At 42.7% G+C, this 11,053-nt stretch overlaps 1 protein-coding gene across 1 annotated transcript in view; it reads right to left on the bottom strand.

The window, feature by feature from the left end:
- The window catches only part of parga (poly (ADP-ribose) glycohydrolase a), a 100,117-nt gene that overhangs the window by 61,782 nt on the left and 27,282 nt on the right, over nucleotides 1-11,053 (bottom strand). Inside the window, exon 8 of the mRNA XM_070440566.1 lies at nucleotides 5,521-5,610. Coding sequence (XP_070296667.1) covers nucleotides 5,521-5,610 — 90 coding nt within the window. The remainder of the gene's footprint in view (nucleotides 1-5,520; nucleotides 5,611-11,053) is intronic.

Here is an 11,053-nt window from a genome sequence, read left to right as displayed (position 1 = left end):
TAGATGTGGAGTAGTGGAGTAAACGTGGAGAAATGTGGAGTAGTGGAGTAAACGTGAGTGTGGAGTAAATGTGGAAGTAAATGTGGAGTAACCGTGGAGTAGCCTGAGTAAACGTGGAGTAATGTGGAGATAAATGTGGAGTAAATTGTGGAGTAAAATGTGGGAGTAAATATGGAATAAATATGGAGTAGTGGAGTAAACGTGGGTAGTGGAGTAACGTCGAGTAGTGGAGTAAATGTGGAGTAGTGGAGTAAAGTGGAGTAAACGTGGAGTAGTGGAGTAAAGTGGAGTAGTGGAGTACAACGTCGAGAGTAGTGGAGTAAACGTGAGTAAGTAGTGTAGTAAATGTTGTAGCAAACTAATACGAGAGAGAAACGTGGAGTAAACGTGGAAGCAGACAAGGCGTTGATTAAGGGAGGTCAAAATAATTAGTTTGGTCATTTAAAACAAGGCAGCTGAATGATATTAAGTAAATGAACAAAGAGTCATTTAGGCACTACTCGTGGGATGTTCAAATCAACCAGCATAGCCTTAATCACAGTCGAGGGTCATCTATAATCTATTTAACTCAAGTAGGGCTAAATTACTCATCCGGATTGAGGGTTAGCAAATACACAATGTCTTTAACGTAAGTGGTAGTCATTTTTTTGGCATAAAATATAAGTGAAAAAGAGCACAGTGGAAGGAGACTAATGTAGAATAGACGATACACACACCAGAGCAGATTTGTCCTAATCGGCACAAAACCTGCTACAAAGGCACCACGACGACAGAGAACAAATCCTTTTCACAAAATAGTGGTTAAGGAAAAATGATGAAGGTCGTTTTTTGGGGTCCTTGTTCAAATCAAGAGAATTACAAGTGACTCTTTGCACACCGTCATGACTTGCTGACACATTCGATACATAAAATCAGAGAGCTAGATCGGCGCTAGTTCCCAATTTGGTGTTAGTCAGAGAGAGGAGGAATGTAATGGGGACTGAGATGATTCGGCCTTCCATTAATCTCTGCTCCAGCAGCAGCACCTCACAGAAAACCAATAGATCTCAAGAGGCTCAATCCATCTCAGACTAGCTGACTCTTTTATATGGCCAAGTTAGCTCTAATCTGGGGGGCTCAGAATCGGGCTTGTGCTGTAGAATCTAGTGGTCCTATGCAAAATACACATGGTCTTTCTATTTCTGGGGAGGTTCACTGATGCTCCTTTCAGGGAATGGTCTTTAACATTTGAACATGTAGCCTAAGGCTTGTGAGGTGTATATACCGTATACCGAGGTATTTGGGGAAAAAGCCACATGCTGGTTTTTATATCGTCGTTTTTCCCCAATAACGTCAATACAGTTGAAACTATTTATTGAAAGTTTGTTTTTTATTTTTTATTTAAATACATTTGAATATTTGTAGCAACTTAAAATAAATCCCTGCAGTCAACTTGTGCAATACCGTTAGGAGATAAAAGCAGATTGCATTCTTCATTTCACCTGTCACATTACTGTTCATTATGAACGTTACAGGTAGTCCCCCCAGTCACATGTCACATGGTGTTTGTTTACAAGCACACAACGACGAGAGACCAGAGCCTTGTTGTGCAGCATGCTCCAGGTGATCTAGTTACAGGAGGGAATTCACAACTAAAATGTTTGCCCGTTGGATATATCTGCTAACTATTAAAGTTACCCGTCTAACGTGTGATTAACGCTCTACGGTTATGTTAGGGTTGTGGCGGTCACGGAGTTGTGTCAACCGGTGATTGTCAAGCAATAACTGTAGGTCTTATGGGTAATTGAACGTTAATTAACATTAAAAAAAACATTTAGCATCTCCTGGCTTCCACACTGATGCAGACCTTTGGAACATCTACATTTTAAAAAGTCTAATAAATCCATGTAAAATAGAGACAAGATTTGCTTAGAATTTTGTGGCCTTATTTTATAGTACGAAGAATATAATTGAACAAAGCTAAATAAAATAGAATGGATATTTGCTCCAAACGATTTGAGGGAATGCTCTCACACGGGGCTATTCTGTGTTGAGCGGTTAACAAAGAAATGAGGTATTCCTACATGCTTCATTTAGAGTTATCAATGTAACTTTAGTTTTTCAAATGTTGGTCTATATGTTTAGATGTTTAATACATTCTAAGGCTGCATGATGCAACTCTTATAATGATTTTTAAAAAGTCGCTTGAAAGGCATGATCTCTGCATTGGTTTTTTTTGCGCAGGCTGTACACACACTACATCAGTCACTCATTGACAATTTGATAATGCCTAGAATTTTCACGGTGGCATCCCCTTTGTGTGGTCATAACGCACCCCCCCCCCCCCCCCCAAAAAAATCCATGCCTTTCGTGGTCAGTGGCCGTTGTGCCCTTCTCCCTGACTGCTGTGCGCGCCGTCACATGATCGGGTCTTTCTCACAGGCTACAAGTGAAGACAGACACATCGGGGACTGTGCTCGTCCTTATCCAATTCCGAGGTGCATATTGAAGCTATTGGAAGAACCGTCTACATTTACTTTTCCAACAAGATGAGTAGACCTAACAAACAGCAACAGCACAGTACAAAAGTTGACCTATTCTGTGCAAGAAATAAATATTCCAAACATAGTCTGGGACAGTTGTGGGATGCGATAGATCCCAAATCAATACAATCAATCACATCAAAAATATTAAAACTTTTTATGCAATGTGGCTTTTTACGCAAAGGATCAGAACGTTTAGCTTTAAATGTTGATCAACTATAAGGCTATTTCTTCACATTATAAGTGCAGCAATGCACACATGGTAGTTGGTTATAAGTGGGAATGTCCCATTAGCTGAAAACACAATTAACAAAAGAGACCGCAAATGCAATTATGCATGTAATGCTTTTATTATAAAGGTTTTTTATGGTGAAAATGATCTTCCCCAAACATGAAACTCACGTGCTGCTTATGTATCCCAGTTAGGCTCTACACCCCTTGTAAAGCGGATTAATGTGCTTAATTTTAAAGAAGTTATTTGGCCACTTTAGTTGTGATACAAACCTTATTAAAAAACATACAGGCCTATGGGCTAGGCTACATGAGGTGTGCGATTCGAAAAAGTTGCAAAAAAAAAGGCATTGTTTTTTTATGCTGGGCATCATTCACAAGTGATAAAAAATAATTCACAAGTGATAGGCTAATATTGTCACCCATCAGACCAATCCTGATTTAATCTGGTCTTTACACACAAACACACACAATAGTGTACACAGTTGYAGTCGGAAGTTTAGTTTTTCACAATTCCTGACATTTAATCCAAGTAAAAATTCCCCGACTAAGGTGAGTTAGTATCAGCACTTTATTATAAGAATGTGAAATGTCAGAATAATAGTAGAGAGAGTGATTTATMTCAGCTTTAATTTCTTTCATCACATTCCCAGTGGGTCAGAAGTTTACATACACTCATTTAGTATTTGGTAGCATTGCCTTTAAATTGTTTAACTTGGGTCAAACGTTTTGGGTAGCCTTCCACAAGCTTCCCACAATAAGTTGGGTGGATTTTGGCCCATTRCTCCTGACAGAGCTGGTGTAACTGAGTCAGGTTTGTAGGCCTCCTTGCTCACACACGCTTTTTCAGTTCTGCCCACAAAATTTTCTATAGGATTGCGGTCAGGGCTTTGTGATGGCCACTCCAATACCTTGACTTTGTTGTCCTTAAGCCATTTTGTAACAACTTTGAAGTATGCTTGGMGTCATTGTCCATTTGGAAGACCCATTGTGACCAAGCTTTAACTTCCTGACTGATGTTTTGAGATGTTGCTTCAATATATCCACATAAATTTCCTTCCTCATGATGGCATCCATTTTGTGAAGTGCACCAGTCCCTCCAGCAGCAAAGCACCCCCACAACATGATGCTGCCACCCCCGTGCATCACGGTTGGGATGGTGTTCTTCAGCTTGGAAGCCTCCCTCTTTTTCCTCCAAACATAACGATGGTCATTATGGCCAAACAGTTCCATTTTTGTTTCATCAGACCAGAGGACATTTCTCCAAAAAGTACGATCTTTGTCCCCATGTGCAGTTGCAAACCGTAGTCTGGCTTTTTTAATGGCGGGTTTTGGAGCAGTGGTTCTTCCTTGCTGAGCGGCCTTTCAGGGTTATGTCGATATAGACTCGTTTTACTGTGATATAGATACTTTGTACCTGTTTTCTCAGCATCTTCGCAAGGTCCTTGCTGTTTTTCTGGGATTGATTTGCACTTTCACAACAAAGTACGTTCATCTCTAGGAGACAGAACGCGTCTCCTTTCCTGAGTGGTATGACAGCTGTGTGGTCCCATGGTGTTTATACTTGCGTACTATTGTTTGTTTTTTCTGAGGTCTTGGCTGATTCTTTTGAATTTTCCATGATGTCAAGCAAAGAGGCACTGAGTTTGAAGGTAGGCTTGAAATACATCCACAGTGTACACCTCCAATTGACTCAAATTATGCAATTAGACCTATCAGAGCTTCTAAAGCCATGACATAATTTCTGAATTTTCCAAGCCATTTTAATGCACAGTCAACTTAGTGTATGTAAACTCTTGACCCAATGGAATTGTGATACAGTGAAATATAAGTGAAATAATCTGTCTGTAAACAATTGTTGGAAAAATTACTTGTGTCATGCACAAAGTAGATGTCCTAACCGACTTGCCAAAACTATAGTTTGTTAACAAGAAATGTGTGGAGTGGTTGAAAAACTAGTTTTAATGACTCCAACATAAGTGTATGTAAACTTCCGACTTCAACTGTATACTGTCATATATATATATATATATATATATACACAGTATATCAAAAAAGTGAGGACACCCCTCACATTTTTGTAAATATTTGAGTATATCTTTTCATGTGACAACACTGAAGAAATGACACTTTGCTACAATGTAAAGTATTGAGTGTACAGCTTGTATAACAGTGTAAATTTGCATTTCAAAGCATATATATTTTTTATACTTATTTTTTTGCACATACAGTTTAATTATGCATTGAAAAGCATACAGAATCAAACAAATCATATATGAAATTATCCCTGCTATATTACTTTCAAAAAGCACATTTCAGTCCAAAGGCTTGTTTTTATTTTTTTTGTGCAAATTCCCAGAGCTCAATCTTGGACTTCCCACTAGGGAGCAATGTGATTATTGACCGATTGGCTGACAGGTTTCCGGACGGCCTGCTAATGAATGTGTTCCGGCAAGAGATCTGCATTGTCCATCCAGGGCAGTGTCCCAAAATAGCACCCTAATCCCTACATAGTGCACTACTTTCCACTTAAGCCCTGGATCAAAAAGTAGTGCACACGTCAAAAAGTAGTTAAAAAAAGCATGTTAACCCCACTCACAGGCATGTTGTATGTTAACCCTGATGTTGTTACCTTTGCATACAGCTTAGATAATACCGTGTCACGTTTGGAGCTTGCTTTAGTAGACTACATGAGCTTGTGTGTCGTACTAACACCACAGCGTGTGAATGATTCAGTGGGTACACAGGACAGATCATAGACAGTTACCTTGCCACACAGCTCAGACACCCGCAGTGCTAATTGGACCATTTCAGGCAGCAGAGACCCAAACAGATGAACGACGTCAGGCTCCAGATCCTTGGAGAGGAAGAGAAGAGGTTTGTTTTATGTTTTAGTTGTTTATGTTTGTTTAAAAAAAAAAAAAAACACACACAAGAGCTCAGCTGTGACATTAGCCTATTGGGTTTTTAAAATCATGCATGAATAAACAATAACAAACCACACAGCCATGCAATCTCCATAGACAAACATTGACAGTAGAATGGCTTTACTGAAGAGCTCAGTGACTTTCAACGTGGCACAGTCATAGAATGTCACCTTTCCAACAAGTAATTTTGTCAAATTTCTGCCCTGCTAGAGCTGCCCCCGGTCAACTGTAAGTGCTGTTAGTGTGAAGTGGAAACGTCTAGGAGCAACAACGGCTCAGCCGCAAAGTGGTAGGCCACACAAGCTCACAGAACGGGAACGCCGAGTGCTGAAGCGCGTAGCAGGTAAAAATCATGTCTTCGGTTGCAACATTCACTACCGAGTTCCAAACTGCCTCTGGAAGCAGCGTAAGCACATGAACCGTTCATCGGGAGCTTCYTGAAATGGATTTCCATGGCCGAGCAGCAGCACACAAGCCTAAGATCACCATAATGTGTAAATGCCAAGCTTCGGCTGGAGTGGTGTGAAGTTCGCCGCATCTGGAAACGCGTTCTCTGGAGTGATGAATCACACTACACCATCTGGCAGTCCGACAATGACTCTGGGTTTGGCGGATGCCAGGAGAACGCTACCTGCTCCAATGCATAGTGCCAACTGTAAAGTTTGGTGGAGGAGGACTAATGGTCTAGGGCTGTTTTTCATGGTTCGGGCCCCTTAGTTCCAGTGAAGGAAAACCTTAACAGCACACTATGACATTCTAGACGATTCTGTGCTCACAACTTTATGGCACTAATTCGGGGAAGGCCCTTTCCAGTTTCATCATGACAATGCCCCTGTGCACAACGTGAGGTCCATACAGGAATAGTTTTTCTGAGATCAGTGTGGAAAGAGAAAGGGGGGATACCTAGTCAGTTGTACAACTGAATGCATTCAACTGAAATGTGTCTTCCGCATTTAACTCAACCCCTCTGAATCAGAGTGCGGGGGGGGGGGGGGGGGGTAGGGGGGGGGGGGGGGGGGGGGGGGGGCGCTTAATCGCCATCGTAGAACTTGACTGGCCTGCACAGAGCCCTGACCTCAACCCATCGAACACCTTTGGGATGAATTGGAACGCCGACTGCGAGCCAGGCCTAATCGCTCCCGACCTCACTAATGCTCGTGGCTGAATGGAAGCAAGTCCCCGCAGCAATGTTTCCAACATCTGTGGGAAAGCCCTTCCCAGGAGGAGTGGAGGCTTTATAGCAGCAATGTTCACATCTAGTGGAAAGCTTCCACAAGAAAGAGGAGGCTGTTTTATAGCAGCAATGTCCAACCATGCTAGTGAAGAAGCCTTTCCCAGAAAGAGTGGAGGCTGTTATAAGCAGCAATGTTTCCAACATCTAGTGGCCAGCCTTCCTCAGAAGAGTGGAGGCTGTTATAGCAGCAATGTTCAACTCTACGTGGAAAGCCTTCCCAGAAGAGTGAAGGCTGTTTATAGTGCAGCAATGTTCAACATCTAGTGGACAAGCCTTCCCAGAAGAGTGGAGGCTGTTATAACAGCTAATGTTCAACAGTCTAGTGGAAAGCCTCCAGAAGAGTGGAGGTGTTATAGCAGCAAATGTTCCAACATCGTAGTTGAAAGCCTTTCCAGAAGAGTGAAGGCTGTTATAGCGCAATGTTTCCAACGATCTAGTGCAAGCCTTCCCAGAAGAGTGAAGGCTGTGTTATAGAGCAATGTTCCAACTCTAGTGGAAAGCCTTCCCAGAAGAGTGGAGCTGTTATAGCAGCAATGTCCAACATCTAGTTGGAAAGCCTTCCCAGAAAGAGTGGAGGCCTTGGTTAAGCGCAATGTTCCAACATCTAGTTTTGAAGCTCCCCGAAGAGAGGAGAGGCTGTTTATAGCAGCAATGTTCCAACATCTGTAGTGGAAAGCCTTCCCAGAAGAGTGGAGGCTGTTATAGCAGCAATGTTCCAACATCTAGTGGAAAGCCTTCCCAGAAGAGAGGAGGCTTGTTATAGTCAAGCAATGTTCCAACATCTAGTGGAAAGCTTCCCAGAAGAGAGGAGGCTGTTATAGGCAGCAATGTTTCCAACATCTACCGTGGAAGCCTTCCCGAAGAGAGGAGGCTGTTATAGCAGCAATGTTCCACAAATCTAGTGGGAAAGCTTCCCAGAGAGAGGAGGCTGTTATAGCAGCAATGTTCCAACATCTAGTGGAAAGCCTTCCCAGAAGAGAGGAGGCTGTTATAGCAGCAATGTTCACATCTAGTTGAAAGCTTCCAGAGCAGTGGAGGCTGTTATAGCAGCAATGTTCCAACATCTAGTTGAAGCCTTCCAGAAGAAGAGAGGCTGTTATAGCAGCAATGTTCCAACAGTCTAGTGGAAAGCCTTCCCAGAAGAGTGGAGGCTGTTATAGCAGCAATGTTCCAACATCTAGTTGAAAGCCTTCCCAGAAGAGAGGAGGCTGTTATAGCAGCAAATGTTCCAACATCTAGAGTGAAAGCCTTCCCAGAAGCAGAGGAGGCTGTTTTAAGGCAGCGAATGGTTCAGAACATCTAGTGGAAAGCCTTTCCCAAGAAGAGTGGAGCTGTTATAGGCGAGATGTTTCCAACATCTAGTGGAAAGCCTTCCGAAGAGAGGAGGCTGTTATATGCAAGCAATGTTCCAGACATCTGTGGAAGCTTCCCAGAAAGAGTGGAGGCTGTTATATGCAGCAATGTTCGCAACATCTAGGTGGACAAGCTTCCCAGGAAGAGAGGAGCTGTTATAGCAGCATGTTCACAGTCTTAGTGGAAAGCCTTCCCAGAAGAGTGGAGGCTGGTTATAGCCAGCACGACGTTCCAACATCTAGTGGAAAGCCTTCCCAGAAGAGTGAAGGCTGTTATCGCAGGCATGTTCCAAATAATAGTGCGAAAGCGCTTCCAGAAGAGTGGGAGGCTGTTATAGCAGCAAATGTTCCAACATCTAGTGAAAGCCTTCCCAGGAAGAGTTGGCAGGCTGTATATGCAGCAATGTTCCAACATCTAGTGGAAAGCCTTCCCAGAAGAGAGTTGAGGCCTGTTATAGCAGTGCAATGTTCCAACCTCGTGGACAGCCTTCCCAGAAGAGAGGAAGGCTGTTTATAGCAGCAATGTTCCACCATCTAGTGGAAAGCCTTCCCAGAAGAGAGGAGGCTGTTTATAGCAGAATGTTCCAAACATCTAGTGGACAAGCCTTTCCCAAGAAGAGAGTGAGGCGGTTATAGCAGCAATGTTCCAAACATCTAGTGGAAAAGCTCCTTCCAGAAGAAGGAGGCTGTTTAATAGCAGCAATGTTCCAACTTAGTTGAAAAGCTTCCCAGAAGAGAGGAGGCTGTTCTAGCAGCAAAAAGGGGGGGCCAACTCCATATTAATTTCTCGCCATGACTTTGAAAATGAGATGTTCGGTGTCCACATACTTTTCGTAGTGTATTGGGTCAGTCCTCGTGTTCTGGTGTGTCCACATACTTTTGTTAGTGTATATAGAGGTCAGGTCCCTCGTCGTTCTGTGTCACATTTTGTAGTAATCATCTGTTGTTGTGACACTTGTAGTGTAAAATATAGAGGTCTCGTTGTGCACATTGTGTGATAAAGGCTCTCGTCGTTCTGTGTCGGCACATACTTTTGTAGTGTATATAGAGGTCAGTCTCGTCGTTCTGTGTCCACATACTTTTGTAGTGTATATAGAGGTCAGTCTCGTCGTTCTGTGGCAGCTCCATTGACACCATCTTCATTTGAAAGTTGCATGGGCCATGCTCTACCAACTGAGCTACAAAAAGGACCAAGAGATTTACCATTACCTCTTCTCCTCTCCTCCTCTCTATACCACGTGGGTAATGGACAAGTGCACACTTCAGGAAAACAAGCCTAGAGTATTTGAGATGCATAGCCTGCAGGAGGGGCTCAAACCTTCCAAGAGGCCAAACATTGACATCTCTATCTGGCCAAACAAAACAGTCTAATGTGCTATACAGCTGTAATGTATTGTACCCTGCCGCCCTCTACCCTGCCAAAATAAAGATAGCTAAAGCGATATTTTTGGACATAAATTTTTAGACATTAATACAATTCAATACAATTAATACAATTCATTAATAAAAAAAACAAATTCTAATCAATCAACAAGTTTCATATTCAAAACCATCAATATTGAACATTTACAAAGAACAATATAGATTTATATATTTCTCACTTCAATTTAAAGGTTTAGAAAAAAATCAGGTTAAAATCCTGCTTTTACTATTTTGTTAATAATTTAGTGTGAAAATACAATTTCTGAAATGAATCCGTAATAGGTTTCATCTCGACACTCTGCACGGCTCTCCCTTTATTTAAACTGTGTTCGCTATGTTTCCGTAGTGACACATTTAGTAGGGTTATAATGAATTAAGGATAATATGCCAAATACGCCATACAAAGCGTGTGAGTAGTAGATATGTCTACCTGGAACACGTGTGCTGAAAGTCTGGGGAAAAATAGGATACAAATACGAATGTTATATATATTTTWAAAAAAATTACACACCCAATTTGCACCCCCTTCTGTAGAATGACCCATATAGGCCAAAGTGCTGTTATTCTATCATAGAAGATATTTACGACTATGTATTTATTTACAGCCGTATCGGCTGCCAAATGTCAGTGTGATCAATCAATGAGCAATTTCATCAAGGTTTCAGGGAGGGAGCATGGGGGGGGGGGGGCGCCGTGTGTGGGCTGATTAAACGTGGCTTCTTCTTCCTCGAACAGAATGATCATGAAGCCAGAGTGTGTGTGTGTGTGTGTGTGTGTGTGTGTGTGTGTGTGTGGTGTGTGTGTGTGTGTGTGTGTGTGTGTGTGGTGCACGTAGACCGCCTGCAATGTGCATCTCAGTGTGAAGGACAGGAAGTGTGTTCACTTCCTGGAGACGGGGAGAGTAGAGAAAGCGAGACTTGACTGCCGATTTAGCATTGGGCCAACAGGAGGGACATTTGTATTACAGCAAACAGGGCCTGAACTAAAACGCTGTCATCAAGTGAATAACCTGGGTGAAATCATAACGGATCCCTCTGGGTATAATGAATGAAGCAGGGCGCTGATGGGTAGGACGGGAGAGATGGGATTTAGCTGAGCTAGCATTGCCCCGGGTTACCTCTAAATCACAGGGAGACAGACGATCAAATCAACTGAACTAACACTGGGCTGTTTTGATGCTTGAAACAGGTCTATACAATCACATCAAACTGAAAGTCATCAAGTAAGAGGAGAGGGGGGTGCCGAGGAAGGAGAGGGGGCTGCCGAGGAGAGGTAGAGGGGGCTGGAGGAGAGGAGAGGGGGCTTGGAGGAAGAGGGGAGGAGGCCTGCCGAGGAGAGGAAGGGGGACGAGGAGGGGGCTGCCGT

Source organism: Salvelinus sp. IW2-2015, unplaced genomic scaffold (assembly GCF_002910315.2).
Source record: "Salvelinus sp. IW2-2015 unplaced genomic scaffold, ASM291031v2 Un_scaffold2661, whole genome shotgun sequence".
NCBI lineage: Eukaryota > Metazoa > Chordata > Actinopteri > Salmoniformes > Salmonidae > Salvelinus > Salvelinus sp. IW2-2015.
Note: the sequence above shows the minus strand (reverse complement) of the source record. Positions and strands in the feature narration are given on the sequence as shown.